We start from the raw sequence: 22967 nt of genomic DNA, 5'->3' as shown, positions 1-22967 counted from the left end.
GCATGACGAAAGTCAATGTTTGGCGTCTAAAAATGCGTCGGCCTATTGTACAACAAAGGCATTCATATGATTTTACAAAGTACTTTTTGAGACTGATTAAAATTTTTTAAAGGAAAAAGTGGGGTTCATCTTGGATTCGGAGAAATACGGTACTCTATTTTTTCAGAATGTAATTAAACATACGCTTTCACGTAGTATCGGATTTCGAAAAATAACAAACAAGTAAGCCGTAGTGTGGATAACATCTGCGGAAACACAAGTTTTGAACAAACTGATTGCCGTTTCATACCAATGTTAATATGCATGGGTGGTTTTCCGACTTTTATTTAAAAATCGGATATAACGACAATCCGCTATAGCGAGTAAGTTTTAAGACGGTATGCATTCTCGCTATAACGGACTTCTACTGTAATTGTAAATCATTTTTAAATATTTGATTTCCTTGAATAAATGGTTCATGTTTGTCGGTTACTGTAGTCACGTCCTAGTTCGTGAACCATGGGCAACGGCTGAGTGGCATAGTAAGTGGTCCTGAGAGTCGGGATACCAGTTGCTATGGAATGGGAGTGGGCATCTCTGACATATTCTGTCCTCGCCCTCCTTGTGCTCAGGCGGCTAGGACTATACAATTCACCGGTGGTCCATAACCCGTTAGAGGAGAGATCCTCACTTGGACTATGTGCAAGTAGGGCAGCATCATGCTTCATGAATTTACCGAGCTCAGAACACCTTAAGCAAGCCTCGGACCTATGGGAGTAACGGAGTCCCACTCCCATAGGACAGGCGAGGGACTCCTTGGAAACAACTTGGCGAACGAAATGGAATTCGATGGGGAGCTATCAATATTAATGGGGCTTATGGAAGAAAGAAGGTAGAACTGGTGAGTCAGCAAAGAGGATGCATCTGGATGTGCTAGGAGTAAGTGATATTCGGGTAAGGGGAGATAATGAGGAAGAGATAGGAGATTATAAAGTGTACTTGACAGGTGTTAGAAAGGGAAGGGCAGAGTCTGGGGTAGGGCTCTTTATCAGGAATACCATTGCACGCAACATAGTTTCTGTTAGGCATGTAAATGAGCGAATGATGTGGGTAGATTTGTCAGTGGGAGGAATTAGGACAAGAATTGTGTCCGTGTATTCACCATGTGAGGGTGCAGATGAGGATGAAGTTGACAAGTTTTATGAAGCATTGAGTGACATCGTGGTCAGGGTCAACAGCAAGGATAAAATAGTGCTAATGGGCGATTTCAATGCGAGAGTTGGGAATAGAACTGAAGGATGCGAAAGGGTGATTGGTAAATGTGGGGAAGATATGGAAACTAATGGGAATGGGAAGCGTTTGCTGGACTTCTGTGCTAGTATGGGTTTAGCTGTTACGAATACATTCTTCAAGCATAAGGCTATTCACCGCTACACATGGGAGGCTAGGGGTACCAGATCCATAATAAGACTATATCTTAACAGACTTTGAATTCAGGAAATCTGTTAGGAATGTACGAGTTTTTCGCGGATTTTTCGATGATACAGACCACTATCTGATCTGTAGTGAACTAAGTATCTCTAGGCCTAGGGTAGAGAAAGTGAAATCTAGCTGCAAACGAATAAGGGTAGAAAGTCTCCAGGACGAGGAAATTAGACAGAAGTACATGGATATGATTAGTGAGAAGTTTCAAACAGTAGACAGTAAGCAGGTTCAGGATATAGAAAGTGAATGGGTGGCATACAGGGATGCTGTAATAGAAACAGCAAGGGAATGCCTAGGAACAACTGTGTGTAAAGATGGGAAAAGGCGAACATCTTGGTGGAATGATGAAGTGAGAGCAGCCTGTAAACGTAAAAAGAAGGCTTATCAGAAATGGCTCCAAACAAGGGCCAAGGCAGACAGGGATTGGTACGTAGATGAAAGAAACAGAGTGAAACAAATAGTTGTTGAATCCAAAAAGAAGTCATGGGAAGATTTTGGTAATAACCTGGAAAGGCTAGGTCAAGCAGCAGGGAAACCTTTCTGGACAGTAATAAAGAATCTTAGGAAGGGAGGGAAAAAGGAAATGAACAGTGTTTTGAGTAATTCAGGTGAACTCATAATAGGAATCACTGGAGAGGTGGAGGGAATATTTTGAACATCTTCTCAATGTAAAAGGAAATCATCGTGGTGGTGGGGCGAACAGCCAAGCTCATGGGGAGGAGGAAAAGGATGTTGGTGAAATTATGCTTGAGGAAGTGGAAAGGATAGTAAATAAACACCATTGTCATAAGGCAGCAGGAATAGATGAAATTAGACCTGAAATGGTGAAGTATAGTGGGAAGGCAGGGATGAAATGGCTTCACAGAGTAGTAAAATTAGCATGGAGTGTTGGTAAGGTACCTTCAGATTGGACAAAAGCAGTAATTGCACCTATCTATAAGCAAGGGAACAGGAAGGATTGCAACAACTATCGAGGTATCTCATTGATTAGTATACCAGGCAAAGTATTCACTGGCATCCTGGAAGGGAGGGTGCGATCAGTCGTTGAAAGAAAGTTGGATGAAAACCAGTGTGGTTTCAGACCACAGAGAGGCTGTCAGGATCAGATTTTCAGTATGCGCCAGATAATTGAAAAATGCTACGAGAAGAATAGGCAGTTGTGTTTATGTTTCGTAGATCTAGAGAAAGCATATGACAGGGTACCGAGGGAAAAGATGTTCGCCATACTGGGGGACTATGGAATTAAAGGTAGATTATTAGAATCAATCAAAGGCATTTATGTTGACAATTGGGCTTCAGTGAGAATTGATGGTAGAATGAGTTCTTGGTTCAGGGTACTTACAGGATTTAGACAAGGCTGTAATCTTTCACCTTTGCTGTTCGTAGTTTACATGGATCATCTGCTCAAAGGTATAAAATGGCAGGGAGAGATTCAGTTAGGTGGAAATGTAGTAAGCAGTTTGGCCTATGCTGACGACTTGGTCTTAATGGCAGACTGTGCCGAAAGTCTGCAGTCTAATATCTTGGAACTTGAAAATAGGTGCAATGAGTATGGTATGAAAATTAGCCTCTCGAAGACTAAATTGATGTCAGTAGGTAAGAAATTCAACAGAATTGAATGTCAGATTGGTAATACAAAGCTAGAACAGGTCGATAATTTCAAGTATTTAGGTTGTGTGTTCTCCAAGGATGGTAATATAGTAAGTGAGATTGAATCAAGGTGTAGTAAAGCTAATGCAGTGAGCTCGCAGTTGCGATCAGCAGTATTCTGTAAGAAGGAAGTCAGCTCCCAGACGAAACTATCTTTACATCGGTCTGTTGTCAGACCAACTTTGCTTTACGGGAGCGAAAGCTGGGTGGACTCAGGATATCTTATTCATAAGTTAGAAGTGACAGACATGAAAGTAGCGAGAATGATTGCTGTTACAAACAGGTGGGAACAATGACAGGAGGGTACTCAGAATGAGGAGATAAAGGGTAATTTAGGAATGAACTCTATGGATGTAGCTGTACGCATAAACCAGCTTCGGTGGTGGGGTCATTTGAGGCGAATGGAGGAGGATAGGTTACCTAGGAGAATAATGGACTCTGTTATGGAGGGTAAGAGAAGTAGAGGGAGACCAAGACGACAATGGTTAGACTCGGTTTCTAACGATTTAAAGATAAGAGGTATAGAACTAAATGAGGCCACAACACTAGTTGCAAATCGAGGATTGTGGCGACGTTTAGTAAATTCTCAGAGGCTTGCAGAATGAACGCTGAAAGGCATAACAGCCTATAATGATAATGTATGTATGTATGTTCCTTGAATAATTTACACATCCGAAGTTTTCTACTGTATTTTTCGTCAAAAAAAGTGCGTTAATTATGCTGGCTGCTAATGCAGGGAATTACTTCTTACTAGCGACATGGTATAACAAATAATTTTCATCCATTAAAACTTCAGTGATATCCAAAAATTATGAACACTTATAACAATGAGTCTAGGAAAAAGATCAAAAATTTCCGTACCTTCAACAGTTTCGTCTGACTCACTAGTATCCGTAATTTTGCTGGCAGAGGGGTTCTTGAACAACACCATCAGCTGCACTGGATGCATTTTCAAGTACATTGCAACTGAATTCACACTCTTGAGTTTTTGAGTCCCTTATCAATTTCTTCCTCAAGTCAGTCTGGACTGTTTATATATTTTTGAACAACCACAAAAACAAACCTCCTTTTTCCAGCACTTTTACTGACTGACTGAGTGATTGTCCTAGCTAGGAATTGCAAAAGAATATTGATATATCAGAAATACCAATATTTTGAGAGGGAAATATCAATACTTTGTGCCTACCATATAGATATTTCTGTCTAATTTAATACTTTTGGTTATGATTTGATTATTTTTCAGGCCCTTTCAATATTAGCAGGCTGCAGTTACAAAATTTGAATTTTTATTTCTCAATTCATCAGACTTTGAAAAGAATTTTATTTCTGTATTGGTCGAGTCCACAGTAACAAGGAAATGCACTATTTAATTTTCCGTAATTTCTGTCTGTCTGTCCTTCTATCTGTCTGTATGTATTATGACCTTAAAATGACGCGTAATTACATGTCAGGGAGTCATTGAAGGTCATAAGTATGATAGATGCATATGGACGGCATGGATGTAAAAAAAACTGTTGATGCACGGCGAATTTATATATTCATACGATATGAGCCGACACAACTCGCGAATTGATAGTAGATCTTATGGAAGAGGATCGATAGATCAAGCTCAGAACCCCGTGGTATACATCGGACCGCGTGAAAAACAGTGTAGTCACAAGCGGGTATCAATAAATATTTGCAGTAACAGCTGAGAAGAAGAAAAGGCCAGACATTACATCTAGTATAACAGACGTCAAGGAGGCCATGGATTGAGCCGGAATTATATACAGTCAATTATCTAACAGGCATGTGGTGTGACGTATTTCAAGTGGAGAAGAATAAACAAGGGTAGCATGTGTTCCATTGTGAATCTCTGTGATAACGTTTCCTCAATGTCAAAAACCATATGTAAAGAAGTCAGGATCGTAGTTATGTAGTTTATGGAAAGCAGCCTCGTTATTATTATTGAAATAATGAAGTTTGAATTTGTTTTAATGTCAATTCTTGAGTAGTACAAAAAGGATCGTGAAGCAAATAGAGAGCTCAGCTCTTGTATGCGAATTAAAGCTCTTAAAAATTTAAGAAGTTGAGGCCGAAATAACGTTAACAAACTAAGTATAGCATTGAGCGATACAAATTTACACAGGCCAGTATTAATCTATAACAGTGGATTAATAAATCTGTACGAATTCGTTCTAACTATGCTGTTCAACTTTCAGGTTGAACTCAAGATGTTGCCTATATTTGTGAATAAGAAAGTCCATATAGAAGAGATGTCCGAGTAAACTAGTAGGATCCTGGTGGATCCACACTCTGCCAAAATGGACGAGATGGCTGAAAAAATAACCTGACTACCAATACCTACGGAGAAGCGAAGAAGTCAGATGAGTAGTCGAACCTTGCCCTTCTTGTTTACTTGTAGATGCTTATAGTAGAAGTAGATCTTTTTTAAATGTCACACAGGTGATGTAAAGTGAAATAACTTGAATGCTCTAACGTGCTAACGGTGTTGGTAACGTCATGTAATGCTACTGCGTATATTAGAATATAGTTTTCTGTTGGTGAATACTAGGGTTAGGCGATCTTTCCTGCGTTGTTTTCCGTGTTAGTGGAACAGCTATGAAGCGTGTGTGATCTTGAATGCCACAGGTAAGTTTTTATGTGCTGATGTGTGAGATATTTGAAGTGGTGATCTTATAATAATGTATAATTCCGCGGAGTGTTGTGATATGTTTAGTGGATCGATTCAGTGATGGTTGTATGAATAATAGTGAAGCTCTTCAAAGATATTTAGCTCATTTATGTAGGGAATGATGATTGTTCTCATTATGTGGTGGACATTGTGTGGCGTAAAATATGTAGGGTCATCTAAAGGTATAGTTGACGGTATAAGTAGAGAATGATTTATTGAGTGGTGAATTGCGGTAGTAATTTAATTATTTGAGATGGCCAATGGTTAGGATAGTATTATTGAGAGGTATTTCCGCCGCGTATATTTGAGTTTATTAGATGAGCGTGTTTCGTAGCGTTGATTGAATGCTTTTCGAAGAGTTTGGTTAGGCATGCGAGCTGACTTGAGTTTAATTTGGTATCACATGGGTAGCGGAATGTATTTACGAATATACGAGTAGGATCTTCGACAAGCTACTCGAACGATAATTAGATTGCGAGATTAGTGTCACCTGTAATGTAGATCAACTTGTGGTATTGCTAGATGTAGTAAGTTAGCGCTGTAGAAGTATTTTCAGCAGGATGGAGTGGAGCCGGTGCAACGCAGATCGTCTAGCATTTGATAGTTTTCTTATTTATGTCAGTAGTTAGTACCTTATTTCAGGTGCAGCCACATGATGCCATTGGTTGGATGGAGACATGCAGTTAATTGATTATGGAACACTAATATTAAATCAAAATCAAAATATCTTTATTTGCAAATGAGGTGTCTACCTCGGTGGCAAATGGTACACTAAAATACATTATTGTCAAGCACTAAATATTAAATTAACAAGAGAAGAAAATTTTTCCTATAATACAATATTATACAATTTACGCTAACAATGTTTTCTATTAAACACACAGCTCATCCTTAATAAATTTATATTGTTTACAAAATTCTACCTATAATATATCCTGTCCTACTTACAAATATAGTCAACTGATATACAGTATGTGGAATTACTTCAAATGATACTATACAACTGGTATAACATTAATATTTACATTGCATTTATTTATTTATTTACTTTTTTTTTTTTTTTTTTTTTTTTTTTTACCCGTTCTGGATCCTAAGTAGCATAACGACCTGCTGCGTCTTAACCAGAGCCCCTTTTGCCACCACTTTTCAGAGTTCCTGAAGGGCCTTCACAGCTACCGTAGCGGTCCCAGGGCCCTCGAAGTCCCCACTGTACTTCACCCCTACAGGCAGTCCCCTACTTTGGCTGTCCAAACTCCTTAGACCAGGGGATGGAATTAATTTATTCACACACATTTTTTTATATACAATAACCTGCACTGGTCGAATGCCCTCTAACATTTCATTTATTTTCTCTGTTGCTGTTTATTCTCTTCTTGAATATCTGTACAGATTTTGGAAAAGGATCAAACACTACCCCTGGTAAACTGTTCCACTCCTTCACACCCTTCCCAATGAATGAAAATTTACCCCAATCGCTTCTGCTAAAATTCCTTCTAATTTTATATTTGTGGTCAGTCCTGCCGATATAATTATTTTCCAACTGAAGCCTCTCACGGATATCTCCCCATGCTTCTTCTCCTGTATAGGCTCTATATAATCCTGTAAGTCTAGTTTTCTCCCTTCTCTTACTTAAAGTTTCCCACCCAAGTTCCTTTAACATTTCTGATACACTACTCTTTCTCCTGAAATCCCCTGTTACAAATCTTGCTGCTTTCCTCTGCACACTATCTATTTCTTTTATTAGGTATTCTTGGTGAGGATCCCAAACACTGTTTGCATATTCCAATAATGGACGAACCATACTCAAGTAACTTTTTTCTTTTAATTCTTTGTTGCATCCTTTAAGTAGCCTCATTATGACATGTAATGATCTGTATGCTTTCGCAACAATGTCATCAATATGACCCTTCCAGTGCAAATTACTTTCAAATCTCACACCTAAGTATTTGCACTTGCCATCTTTTGGGATAACTACCTCATCCAAAGTATATTCAAATTCAGTTTTAAAGCTCCTGTTTGTAAAAGTTGTAACAGTTGATTTGCCTCCATTAACCTTCATATTATTTTCTTCAACCCATTGTTGGATACTTTCAAGGTCCCTTTGTAATTCTGAACAATCCTCAATGTTGTTTATTTCTCTATAAACAATTATGTCATCTGCATACAATCTTATTTTTGATGTTATATTGTTCCCTAAATCATTTGCGTATATTAAGAAAAGTAACGGACCGATTATACTACCCTGTGCAATTCCCTTCCAAACTTTCTCTTCCTGAGATACATTATTTCCTACTTTGACTTTCTGAACCCTTGAATTTAGAAATGCTTTTATCCACCGTGTAACCCTTACGTCCAATCCTATTCCCTCCAATTTCTTTAATAATATTCCATGTTCCACTCTATCAAAGGCTTTGGAAAGATCTATGGCTATGCAATCTAACTGACCTCCTGAATCCAACTGATCTGATATGTCCTGCTGAAATCCCACCAGTTGTGCCTCACAAGAAAATTTCTTTCTAAATCCATACTGGCTCCATGAACCAATTTTTATCATCACATATCCCTCTGATGTACTTCGATATTAAACTCTCCAGAATTTTACAAACTATACTGGTCAGGCTGATTGGTCTGTAGTTCTCTGGTTTCCTTTTATCACCCTTTCCTTTATAAATTGGTATTATTATAGATTCCTTCCATTCCTTTGGTATTACACTATTATTTATGACATAGTCAAAGAGAAATTTTAAATAAGGCACTATGTGCCACCCCATTGTCTTTAATACCTCCCCAGTAATTTGATCACTCCCTGCTGCTTTTCCTTGCTGAAGCAGTTGGATTTCTCTGAAAATATCTTCGTTTGTGAATGAGAAGCTTCTTGTTTCCCTCTGTCTCTCTCCCTCTCTATCTTCTGTTTCGGTTTCCAACTCTTGACAATCATCTACTGAATCTCTAAATTCCCTACTAAATAGGTTTGCTTTCTCAGTATCTGTTAAATAGTGTTCACCCCCTTCTCCCACCATTGTAGGAATTTGGATTCCTTTTCCTTTTTGATTCCTGATATATGAATACAGCCTTTTCCATTTCCCTTTGTGGTCATTACCCTCTTGAAGTATGCCATTCATATAATTCTCTTTTGCTTCCTTTTTCACTCTATTCAGTTCCCTCATTAGCTGTTTTCTAGTTTCTCTACTCTCCCTACCCTCTTTGATTTTCCTGTTTACTATTCTACATTTTCTTTTTAATTTTCTTATTTCCCTTGTATAATAAACAGGGTCTGAGGTCATTTGACCCTTCTTAACAGGTACAAATCTCTTCTCTCCTTCCCAAATAATTCCTTTAAATTTAGCCCAAAGTGTATCCACGTTACTCCCTTCACTTATCCAACAACTGAATTGTGAGTTAAGGTAAGTCCCAAATTCATCAACTTTAGTTTTTCTGTACAATTTCTTGTCTTGTGTAACCCTCTTATTAAGCCTTTTTGGTACGAGTCCTACATCCATTATTACAGCCTTATGGTCTCCTATTCCTTCAATTACCTCAGTTTTATCAACAATTTCCCATGGTTTAACCAGGAATACATCTAGTAAGTTATTGAGACGAGTCGGTTCTTGTACTACTTGTGTAAATCCTCCCTCCCAAATTAACTTATTTGCCAGTTTCTGTTCATGGGCTTCACTTGCAGCTCCTTTCCATTCAACTTCAGGCAAATTTAGATCTCCCCCAATTATTACCATATCATTATTATTGTTTTTACAAGTATAATCTATTATTTTTTCAAAGATTTCCATGTCTCTTGCCTCTCTTCCAGGCCTGTATGTTCCTATAATTCCCACCTCCTTCATATTATCACAAACTAATTTTATCCCTAATATTTCATCCCTTTCATCGGTAAACCATTCATGTGAACAGTAAGTTTCCTTCACCAGAATAAACACCCCCCCTCCCTTTTTATCTCCTCGGTCTCTACGATGGATTTTCGGTGTTTATCATGCGCTGTTAGAAAATTCAAGTTATTATTCAGTTAGTTAGGTAATTATAATGAAGTAATAAGAAAAGTAGAGCAGGGAGGACAGGTTCGTCTAGTAATACGTCAGAAATGAACAAACAAGATGAACGAATAGAGACTGAAATTGCTGATTTTCCATTATATTAATTTATATTTATTTAAATGAATCAGTGTTGCGTAGTGATGAGATTTTAACTTAATGACTGACAATTATTTTTCAAGATGGACTTGTTTCTTTTAATGCACAAAGATAATATTTTTTACGTTGCATATTCAGTTGTTCAATTGTAGTCAGTTAATTTCATTTTATTAAAATTATTATACTTCCAATTTCTCATTGCAACTTTTCATTTATGCTTAATTTAAGTGAACTTATTATCTTGAAACTGATGTTAGATCATCATCAGACTAATTATTGATAGAATGTGACCGCTTTCTTTCCGAAGGGCCATGCCCTGAGTGGAGGATCATGTAAACCACTGAATTCTAGTCGAGCGAATTATAAGATTTATTATCATCTCCGAATTAGGCGTCCCACGAACGGTCACAGTATGCACATCATGAGAAAATGGCTGAAGAGATTTTAATGAAAATCAGTATGTAGAGTCGAGGAATAAGTCGCTGCAATCTAGGCCATAAATAATTTTATTCACACTGAATGAAATGGTAGTTTAGGGGAAGGCCTAAAATTTAATTCCTAAATATTTGTGTTTTTAGTGGTCCTATCAATAAATACTACTTAACTAAAGTTATATAGCATTAAATTTCCGATCATTTATGTTTTATACATTTTTACCGTACTGGCTATGATAACAGATATTCATGAATTTGGTATTTTTGTTGCTAAATCCATATCAGCACCGAGGCACAAGAAAATGACTAAACATTTTTAAATGAAATTCTGTATGTAAAGTCGGGGAATAAGGAACTACAGTCGACGGTAAAAATAATTTTATAATTATAAGACTCCCTAATATCACAGAGTCAGCCGTAAAATAAATGTGAAGGCCTACAATATAGAAAGTTCATAAAACTGATCAACAATAACATTGTTGTGATGTGCTTTGTGTCTTCTGCTGCCACTCATCTCAGGAAGATGGGATTACTGCTGCGTACCGAGTACAACAGCCTACCTGAATATTCGTGGGAAGTAGCTGGGGAGTTAGATCTATCTCTTCTTTAGCATGCCATTCCTCTGGTTTATTAATTTTCTGATACTACTCGAACGTAACACATTGGTTCATCATAGTATTCCACCTATTCAATCCCTACTACGGGGCAGTGATTAGAATTAGCAGTGTGCACATTTAATGGAATAATGGCAGACGAGTGTTCACGGCTGTTTGCAGGCTGGTCATTCCAGCACTGGAACTTTGGACTGTTAGATCGGCAATGCAGTACTGTTCAGTTGGGAAAACCACAAAGATAGTTTTTGTGAAAATTCCATAGCGAAGCACGGGTACATCAGCTAGAACAGTGATAATTTCACAACTCATTCATTGTGCATACCTTGTAAGTCAATAAAGCTGCCAGCCAACACAGGCCACCTGCAACACGCCCCAGTCATTAACTACAATGTCATTGTTGTCAGTAAGGTACGGGAAAGTTGTGGAACATGCTGGCGGTTAGTCCTATTCATACTTCATAGTGTTGCTTTACGTGATTCATATGTTTACATATTTTAGTGGTATATATTTTCAATAAGTAGTTTCATAAATGGTTCCAAATAAAAGTGATCTGTAGAGAAACTTCACAAAAATCAATAAAACTGAAGTTTAGTGTAATACGTGAGCAAAATTTTGAAAAGTTCCAGCAATAGCAAAAATATGAAGGCTCGTTTGAAGATACATACATAAAAGCACGAAATACTATATACGTTGCCTGTTAAAGGAACTTCAAGCATGAAAGGAATGCTTAAGTCAGTGGCAGGGAGCAGTAAATCGCTCTTTAAATCTGGTGAGGCTGAAACCCCTCCTACAACATCCTTAGCACCATCTGTGTCTGTATCATCACTGGGAACTGCTACTGGGAAGTTCACTACATTCACTACATCGGTGACCAACGCTGAGTTGTCATCACCGAGTACGTCTACAGCTATCCAGCCATCTATCCGGCAATCATTAGGAGACATTAAGAAATTTTCAGGTTAATTTTACAAAACATTTTGGCCCTTTATTGTAGCTACGCAGTTGGGATTTCATTTTTAACCCTTTACGAGATTACCGTGTTTTATAAATAATTAATGTATTTTTTAGACCTATTAAGCAGAAAGGGCCTATTTTTTTAAAGAGCTGTTAGTTGTCCATATTAATTAAAATCACCCTTCTGTTCTCTGTAGCAATACTTTTTTTTTTTTTTTTTTTTTTTTTTACAAAGGATGGTTCGCGGCACTGTAACATCACTTTTATACTTTATTTGCAAAGATGGCATGCCTTTGTCGGAGGTTGAAGGAGAAGGATTCCAGCATCTTTTGAAGGAAGCAACTCCTCTCTATAAAGTGCCCACCAGAAAGACTGATTTAAAAAAATGATTTGCTAAGTAAGCTCTTATTTTAAGAAGATAACCAAACACGTGAAATACTTTACAATTACAACTGATGTTTGGTCTGAGATGATGACAACCACCAGCTTTCTTGACTTAACCGTTCACTTCATTGAAGAGTCTTCAGTCGAATCAATCGCACTCGGTGTATTTCAGTTACAGCAATCCCATACTGCTGTTTACTTGAGCAACCGAATTTTGTCTGCATTAAATGAGTGGGATATCCCCATAGATAAAATGTTGTGTGTTGTTACAGACAATGAATCAGCAATGGTGAAGGCAATTGGTGATCTGTTTGGGAAAAATAAGCACATGAGATATTTGGCTCATTCCATAAATTTATTAGCAGAATCTGCTATCCAGAACACTGAGGGGCTACATGATATAATACAAAAGATAAGAGAGATCGTTAAATAATACATCAAGCAGTAAGTGAATGTTAGTAATCATTTCTGAGAAGAGCCGAAAAATGAAGGGAATTTCTGAAGGAGAACTGCTTAAATTAGTTTTCACATTAGGACACGCTGGAATTCTAAATACTACATGATTAAACAATTTCTACTTCTGTCCAACATTGTAAGCAGAGTTCTAGTAAGCCGCCCAGATTATCCACCAATGCTGTCTGCAGTAGAATTAGAAAATTCCAGAGAAGTAAAAAATATGTTGTCTAAACATGTTGTTTTACTTGGAACGTTTAACAAGGGAAATTTCAGGAGAAAGCTATGTGACAGCCAGTATGGCTATTCCACTGTTGAATTACCTGTTCCAGTCAATCTCCTCTTCATCGTCTGGCTCCATGGCTAAATGGTTAGTTTTCTGGCTTTTGGTCATAGGGGTCCCGGGTTTGATTCAAGGCAGGGTCGCGAATTTTAACCTCAACTGGTGAATTTCGCTGGCACGGGGGCTGGGTGTATGTGTCGTCTTTATCATCATTTCATCCTCATCACGACACGCAGGTCGCCTACGGGAGTCAAATCAAAAGACCTGCATCTGGCGAGCCAAACTTGTCCTTGGACACTCCCGGCACTAAAAGCCATACACCATTTCATTCCTCTTCATCACCGAAAGAAATTGGAAACAGCTTGAAAACTAACATTCTGAAAGAATTTGATACTAGGTTTAAAGAACGAGAGGAGGTGCATTTGCTACCCCTACCTATATTTTTGGACCCTAGATTTAAAAATATCCACTTCTTGGACCCAATGGCAGCCTCAAGAGCCCTAAATCACATTAAAACTTTTCGCTACTTTGTCAGAAGAAACACCGCGACCATCATCTTCAGAATCCGAGGCTGAGATGGAAGCAGATGTAGATCTGATAGATATGGGCCCACCATAAATCTTTAGCACTAAAATCAACAACAAAAATGGCAACACCAGAATCCTCACTGGAGTTACAGTCAGAGATAAGTCTGTACTTGTCAATGCCTATGGCAGTAAATCACAGAGTGAATTTGCTCAAGTTGTGGGAAGATCTGAAACCAGTTTTTCCTAAGCGTTATACATTAGCTAGGCAATATTTGAGCATTGTAGCAACCTCTGTCCCAGCAGAGAGAGTGTTTACAAAAGCTGGTAACACCATCACGGAAAAGAGAAACTGATTAAGTGGCAAATTGTTATCAAAGCTACTTTTTCTAAATGGCTTACCTAGGAGGTATTGGATAGACCTGAGATCATCATCATGTTGTTTCACGAACAAATGGAATTGCAGTGCTGAGGAAGAAGTTGGGAAGAAAATGTTTTATTATTTTATAGAGCTCTGATAATTATTAGATGTACTTTGTACATAAATTATACGTTTGTAGTTTTTTCATATGGTTTTACGGTGTAAGTTATTAGCTCGTTACTAGACACCTTACATATACTGTTTTTCTATGTATCATAACATCCATCGGCTATAAATGTTTTTATAATGTGTCATTGTAGTGAAAAAGTCATGTTACTTGGTCATCGTTTTAAGGTTGTTTTCTGATCTGTGTCAAGACTTATTAAACCTAATTAATCCTTTATTCATTGTTTTAAATGTAAAACTAGACTTACAATAATGCATAATAGCACCAATATTTTTAAAACGGATAAATCGCCGATATATCGATATTCTAAAAAGTTTTACCATCACTAGTCCCAAACTACTGACTCAAATACAACAATAGCAATCATACAACAAACAATTATTGTTACTAGACACCCTAATTTTTAACCCGCCAGTGGTTGCTATATGAGCAAAATGCTCACGGTCATTGAAAAACATCTGCTCTTTTAAACAACATGTAGTTTCGAACTTGAGCCCTGGTGTACCTTCGCACTGCAGTTTTGAGAGAAGGACGGATGCATTGAAATGCACATTTGTGACCTTGAGAAGGGACAGGGAGGAAGGAATTATCAGTGACCGTCAAGGGTAAGCATTTTGCTTCACGAGCCACCAGTCACATTGGCACTAATTTCTGTGTGTGTTATAGTGTCGCTATTGTTGTATGTTGTTTCATAGTTGAAACACTTCTTTGCAACTTATTGTATTAATGTGTTGTGTAATTAGTGTGCGACGATGGCTTCAAGTCGTGACATTTTAGCTTGGTTTGATGAAATTCCTAGTGATAACTCGAAGGCGAAAACAGTGATTTGGACTGTGAAAGTGAGCACAGTGAACATAATACTGATACTGAACAGTCCGAGCCAGAAGAACGTGCTGATGGACCCGTACCTGAAGAACAATCTCTAGCTGGCGAACAACATATGTTGGAAGTAAATGAGAATTTCATGTTTAGTGACAATGTTTATATAGGGAAAGATAAGGTGACAAAGTGGGGCAGACATCCACAGAGAAGAAATCCATGCTCACGTACTTGTGCTGAAAATACAGTGACTCATCTTCCTTGTGTAAAGGGCATTGCGAAAGACCTACACACTATTTTAGAAAGTTGGGAATTTTTTTTTCCAGATACAGTTATAACCACTTGAGATTTATTACTATTTGTAATTTTATTTGTAATTTTAGCAGTCTTTATAACCATTTGAGATTTATTCTTATGTTCCTTTAATGTGTTAATACACTTACACTTGAAATTGGTTGGTATTTATTATGTAAACACGTCATATCATGCCGTAAGCATTTTGCTCAACACGCGACCACTCGCGTTACTTTCATCCTAGCGACCACTGGCGGGTTAACAACCCACAAAATATTCTCGACCCAGCTACACATCCAAATCCAATAATAGCAATATCACAACATTGAACTATCACCTGATATTCTAATTTTAGTCAACCCACAGAATATGGATCACGACACAATTGCTGAAAATAAATGAACCAATCATATGGACGTTAGGACCAAGATATATCACTGGGGTCAATGTCTTGACACCCGTTTGGTATGCCACTGTTTAAATAAAATTAAATTACAAAGTTACAACTGAATTGAACAGTCATGTTATAATCATTATAAAATATCAAAGCCATATTAATAACAGTGCTGATGATAGTATTTATTATAATTATTATTAATCGCAAACAGTCCTATCGGCAGACTACTTTATTCCATAGCTGGTTTTCGGACTCTAGGGTCCATCATAAATGCTAAAACTATTTACAACATTCAAGTCCACATGTGTGTGTCATCAAAATGCAACAAACAACTGTTACTAGATACACTCGTTTTTAACAACAGTTCCAGAGCTGCCTTTGCAATTTAAACACTTAATAATGATTACATCCATCACAGTACGGAAATGTGTTAATGAATTTGAGTGCTATAGAATACATACCTCTTCGTCGTCACTGGTTTTCTTTGTTGAATGTGTCTTCAGGTGTACATCTAATTGCACTTTCCGTTTAAAGGCGCGATCACATACTCCACACTTATGACTAGGAACTATTTCTGTTCTGCTTCCTTCAAGAAATCCGTCACCTGCGTCAGGGCTTGAGCTTGAACTTCTCTTCCTCCTCTTCTTCTTCCTTTGAAAAGAAATATATGTCAATGAATTTGAGTGCTGCAGAATACATACCTCTTCCTCATCACTCGTTTTCTTTGTTGAACGAGTCTTACTAAATGACACAATTGCTCAATTTCATCATTATATATTACTATAGCAGATGAAAGAGAAGGTACAACTATTATGGACCTAATATAATGTTTTAACTAATTTTTTACGGTAAGCACCAAATTTTCGCCAATGATCTTTTGTGTGCTGGAGTACTGTTAAAGATAATCTATCTATTATAAAATCACAAAGACAAATACAGTTTCTAATAAAAGTGAGCTGAATTTCGCAAAGTAGGAAGGACTTGACAAAAAAAATTCTCTCAAAAGAAGCTAAAATATTGTCAAAAATACATTCCTATGAAGGATATATTGACTGTGAATAAAATGCATGTTCTTGTAGATCAATGGCCGAGTGTTGGTCTCTGGATCTCAATATCAGTGGAGGTAGTTAGAACTGGGGAACATACGGGAGTCCTTTTAGGCACTCTATGTCGTATGATGTCAGCACACAAAAAATCTTTGGTGAAAACTCAGTGCTTACAATAAAAAATTAGTTAAAACTAAATATTAACTCAGTGTTTACAATAAAAAATTAGTTAAAACTAAATATTAGGTCACCCAATAAAGTTCTACCTTCTCTGCCATCTGCCAGAGTAATGAAGAATGACAAAATTGACACGAAGGCAGCCTAAATCATGTCACATCAAAATAGCAGCACACGGTACCTACCTGATCCTACACAATTATTATTACCATGTTATTATCATTTCAGAAGTGCTGGTGGTGGTGATTATTGTTTTTATAAGGAAGTACAACTGGGCAACCCCTCCTCAACATTAATCAGAGGAAAATTTATGGAAGAGGTCCAACCCTTCAAAGAATGAAGGTACTGACAAAAGAAACAGAAGGGCAATGAAGGGTAAGAAAATGAAAGACTCCCTAAGCCTTGCAAACCTAATAATGTCGGGGTCAGAAGAGAACAAGAGTTAACCAAGGAAGATCAGACAGGACTATTCAAAGTGAGGAGCATGACACAAGTAAATGGAAACAATGTTAGCCACAGCTAGGGACCCCAAGGTCACAATGGTATAAGTGATCATGAAACTGTCTTAGTAATAGTTATTTTATTTTTATTTTATTTTTTACAATTTGTTTTACGTCGCACAGACACAGATAGGTCTTATGACGACGATGGGATAGGAAAGGGCAAGGAATGGGAAGGAAGTGACCGTGGCCTTAATTAAGGTATAGCCCCAGCATTTGCCTGGTGTGAAAATGGGAAACCATGGGAAAATATCTTCAGGGCTGCTGACAGTAGGGTTTGAACCCACTATCTCCTGGATGCAAGCTCACAGCTGCATGCCCCTAACCACATGGCCAACTTGCCCAGTTTTGTCACAGTTAACAATAAATGTGATAGAAAGGAATGTTGTAAGAGAAGGACTATTAGGCAATAGTCTACCACATGGTTAATGAGAGAGTCATGGGGACATTTTTTAAAGTAAAAAATAATTATGATCAATGGAAAAAGGTAACAATATAAACAGCCTATGGGATGATTTAATGCAATTATGTTATTGAGGAGTGTGAAAACAGGTATGCACCTTTAAAAGTGGTAAAGCATGGTAAGGACCCATACAATTATAACAGGGAAATAAAAGAGATTAAGAAGGAAATGCAGATTAGAAAGAAATAGTTAGGAATGGTTGCAAGAGTAAGGAGAGATGGAAGGAGCTTACTAGAAAACTGAATTTAGCAAAAATGTCAACTAAAGATAACATGATGGCAAACATAACTGGCAGCCATATGAATTTTAGGGAGCAATGGAAGGATATGCATAAATACTGTAAGACAGAAACAGGTTTCAGGAAGGACATTCCAGAGACCATTAATGAACAAAGGGAGTGTACTGTACATGACAGGACTTACAGAAGGCCGAAGTATTCAGTCAGCAGTATGTAAAAGGTAGTCAGTGTTGTGTGTGTCCTCCACACCTAAAGCTCCGCGCCTACAAGCTCCGCAGCCCGCCGCATCACCGATGTTTCCAGAGCCTACGAGGTGACTGCACTGCGCCTGGCATGCTCATCTGTGACGCCAGCCAGCGCTATATAAGGAGCAATGTTCCTCGCCTCTCTAGGACTACCCCAGTGTCCAACGACCAGACCACACCGCAAGTCAGACACGGAGGCATCCTCTTTAAAATGAGTTTGAACAGGTGGACTGATTTCTGGCCGTGAGGTCTCACCTCTGGACATTGTCTCACTTTCCCTGATCCCCGTAGCCACGTCGAGCCCCGAGTCAAGCATTCAGCTACTCCCTCAAGTCCTCACCAGTGCTCCGATGTCAATCCTAGCATTCTGCTAATTAAGAATATTAATGCAAGTTCCTAGCAAGTCTAAGCCTAATACTAGCCTCCTGTTAATACGAACTCTCGCTACGAGTTACACTTGTTATTACTCAGCAGATAGTTTTCGACTATCCAAGGACATTCTCATTGGAACAGACTATCTCATCAAGATAGGACTGAATGTGTATATAGGACTCTCACTTTGTATAAATGTATATACGCCACAGACTTTCAGTCTACCTTTTAATATCAGCATTAACTGCGTGCGATTAATCAAACTTCAAGAAAAGTTTAGTTATATTTCTTGTAAATACTGTCTAAAACTATTGAAGCAATAAACTTTATGTTGTGTTACTGTATACTAAGTTCCTTGTATACAACAGTCAAATATAAGGATAAGGAAAGAAAGCGACTAATATTGGCATATTATTGAAATTTACCTACGATAATAAAGACATTTACAAAAAGATACAAAATTTATAGCTAGAAAGGCAGTTGGGATTGATAAGATTTCTGGGGAGATATTAAAAGCTATAGGTTGGGATATAGTGCCATAACTGAAATACTTATTTGATTACTGTTTGCATGAAGGAGCGATACCGAATGACTGGAGAGTTATTATAATAGTCCCAGTGTACAAGGAAAAGGGTGACAAACATAAAGTGGATAATTACAGGTCAGACAGCTTGACATGTGTAGTTTGTAAGCTCTGGGAAAACATTATTTTTGATTACATTAGACAGATTTGCAAAATTACTAACTGGTTTGATAGCTGGCAGTTCAGGTTTAGGAAAGGTTATTCCAGTGAAGTTCAACTTGTAGGATTCCAACAAGATATAGCAGATATTTTAGATTCAGGAGGTCAAATTGACCTTATTGCTATTGATTTATCCAAGGCTTTCGATAGGGTAGATCATGGGAGATTATCGACCATAATGAGGGCTATTGGACTAGCCAAAGAGTGGTTGAGTGGGTAGCTAAATTTCTAGAAAATACAACTCAGGGAATTAGAGTAGATGAAATGTTATCTAATCCTGTAATGATTAAGAGGGGAATCCCGCAAAGGAGTAGAAGGCCATCTAAACGTAACGTTTTATCATCAGTCTTGCACGATCATGCTAGATCAGTCATGCAAAACGTTACATGTGGACGGCAAATGTGACGTCTTACTTGAACTGAATGAAGTTTGAAGACTGAGCAAAAGACTGATGGGTGAGAGCTTTGTGTTCACTGTCGATAAACGTAACCATGATAGGTAAATATGGTTGTTTGATTCGTATTGACTTGTCTGAATCTATTACAGAACTATTTAAAATAGTTTTACTTGAACAAAAAGAAGAAAACCTTGAAGATTTAAATTTATATAAGTATTCTCATTCAGTTAAACAAAATTTTTAGGTATTGATCATTTTCATAATATTTCATTAGTTTTCTTTATTCACTGATATGGTGAATTAGGACACAATACCTCTTTAAATTGTAAAAACAAAAGATAGTGTTATATTGTTTTATTCTTTGAACTGACCATTGTGAAGGGAATGGATGACTTCCCGAAACATGTATGGTAAAATAAATAGTTTTCCTTCATTATAAGGTGTATTGACAAGGCGGACTCGAGTAAAACTATTATAAATAGTTCTGTAATAGCTTTGTGTTCATGCAATAGGACAATAAGCGCTGCAGTTAGCTGGAGAGAAATTAAAAGGTCTCCATTCTGAAGATGCATTTGATGCTTATGGAAAATATGTAATGCATAAATAACGTGGCCTTTGGCCTTCAAGCGAAATATCTTGCTGTGCAAAAATTCACAGACGATGTGCTTTTTAAGACCAAAATGGAATTGTAGAATTAGGAGTTTAAAATTATCGACTGCACAAGGCATATTGAGCAACAGGACTGGCAGATATTTATTCAGAAGCAAAGTGTTCCGCACCATATGGATTTCCTTATTACATCCGTCCAGAAGAGCCAGTGGTATAATGGCATTTTGACAAGCGATGGAAAGTACATGCACAAATCTTGAGAATACAAGCTCTTCAGTGATTACGCCGAGCTCTGCAAACATTTCGGATTTATTTTCTAAGTATGGGATGAGTGTGTAGTGAAAAAATACATGCGAATCATTTAATCCATTATAATTTCCTACCAGCCGGGTAGAGTGGCTCAGACGGTCGAGGCGCTGGCTTTCTGACTCCAACTTGGCAGGTTCAATCCTGGCTCAGTCCGTTGGTATTTGAAGGTTCTCAAATATGCCAGACTCGTATCGGTAGATATACTGGTGCATAAAGTAAATCTATGGGACTAAATTCTGCCATCTCGGCGTCTCCAAAAGCCATAAGAGTAGTTAGTAATTAGTTATTTTAATATGAAGAACTAGTTAGCTAAGTGACTGCTTACAATTTTCTTTCTTCAGATGACAATTTTCAGAAAACTCTACTTTAAATTTTCTTCTTAGAAATTAGAATTGTCTGGGTATCTTCCTTTCTTTCTTAATCCACTTACACTCCAGGGTTAGTTAGTTTTTTCCCTCGGACTCAGCGAGGGATACCACCTCTACCACCTCAAGGGCAGTGTCCTGGAGCGTGAGACATTGGATCGAGGATACAACTGTACCTTGCCCAGGCGGCCTCACCTGGTATGCTGAACAGGGGCTTCGTAGGGGGGATGGGAAGATTGGAAGGGCTAGACAACGAAAAGGGAAGGAAGTGGCCGTGGTCTTCAGTTAGGTACCATCCCGGTATTTGCCTGGAGGAAAAGTGGGGAAACCACGGAAAAACACTTTGAGGATGGCTGAGAAAGGAATCGAACCCATCTCTATTCAGTTGACCTCCCAAAGCTGAGTGTACCCCGTTCCAAATTTCGTGGCAAAGCCGGGAATCGAACATGGGCCTCCGGGGGTGGCAGCTAATCACACTAACCACTACACCAAAGCGGCAGTTTTGTATCACTGTATTTCAGTAATTTTTCAATAAACCTCAAATATTAGAAAACACATTATATAATTCATTCACGTACGGTACCGTACCTTTAAGTATTCCTTCTTCAGAACTTTGTATATAGCTCGACATATTTCCTTTATAAGTCAACCAAGAGCTTGTTTGGAAATTATTATTGTGAACTCAAGATCCTTGCAGCTCCGCCCTGTCGCTAAAAATCTTTATGTTGCAGTGAGTGCCTCATGCTGAATGATAGCTTTCCTCATAGCAATGTCTTGTTTTCCTGTTCTGGGAGTTACTAAGAGTTAATCATTTACAGCAAGTCTCCATATCCATACGCAGCTAAATACGCCAGTATTCTGGTTCCTGTCGTAACTCGTGAATCAAACTGACATGAGAGATGCGAGAGATGAGAGAGCGATCATAAGTATTTTTTTTCTCGATTCTCTTAGTTTTAGCACATAGAGGAATTATTGTTAACAAAAGTATTTCATCCAAGGTGATCGTCGTAAGATTGAACAGAAGTCTGAGCGGAAGACTGAGCTGTGTGGACGCATGTCTTGCATCAGTCTTATCTGTCAGTCTTACTTGATCATGCGCCCGACTCGTTGGCTGAATGGTCAGTGTACTGGCCTTCGGTTCAGAGGGTCCCGGGTTCGATTCCCGGCCGGGTCGGGGATTTTAACCTTCACTGGTTAATTCCAATTGCTCGGGGGCTGGGTGTTTGTGCTGTCCCCAACATCCGTGCAACTCACACACCAAACATAACACTATCCTCCACCACAATAACACGCAGTGTCCTACAAATGGCTGCCGCCCACCCTCATCGGAGGGTCTGCCTTACAAGGGCTGCAGCCGGCTAGAAATAACCACACGAAATTAAATTAAACTTGATCATACGAGACTGACGATACATACCTGCCAACTTTTAGAAACCAAAAAGAGGAAGTTTTTTTTTTAATTCTTGGATTTCATCACATATCCACCACAGTCTACGTGAAAAAAAAAAAAGGTCAGGATAAAAGGCATATATATCTACAGTTACAATGCGAATTGACCATTAAATTTAAAATCTTAAACTAAGAAAACGTAAAAATGGTTACAAGAAAATGTACCTAATCACTCTCTTTATGACACTTACATACGAATAATAATATTTATGTTGACACCGACACACGCAACAAAATGCATAATACCGTATTTTCTCGCGTAATTAACACACTTTCTGACGAAAAATACAGGCGAAAACTTCGGATGCGTACATTATTCAGGGAATTCAGATATTTATAAACTATTTACAATTCATTTACATTTAAAAGATACATCAAATATAAAATAAACACAATTGGTTCAACTCATTTGTGGTTA

General features: G+C 38.0%; 1 protein-coding gene across 1 annotated transcript in view; it reads right to left on the bottom strand.

Moving 5' to 3' along the window:
- Positions 1 to 22967, bottom strand: part of LOC136858077 (uncharacterized) — a 151695-nt gene that overhangs the window by 42929 nt on the left and 85799 nt on the right. The window contains exon 4 of the mRNA XM_068225412.1: positions 16099 to 16288. Within this exon, the coding sequence (XP_068081513.1) occupies positions 16099 to 16288 (190 nt within the window). The remainder of the gene's footprint in view (positions 1 to 16098; positions 16289 to 22967) is intronic.

This window comes from Anabrus simplex, chromosome 1, assembly GCF_040414725.1.
Source record: "Anabrus simplex isolate iqAnaSimp1 chromosome 1, ASM4041472v1, whole genome shotgun sequence".
Taxonomy (NCBI): Eukaryota; Metazoa; Arthropoda; class Insecta; order Orthoptera; family Tettigoniidae; genus Anabrus; species Anabrus simplex.
The sequence above is the reverse complement of the archived record's forward strand: the minus strand, read 5'-3'. Positions and strand labels throughout refer to the sequence as shown.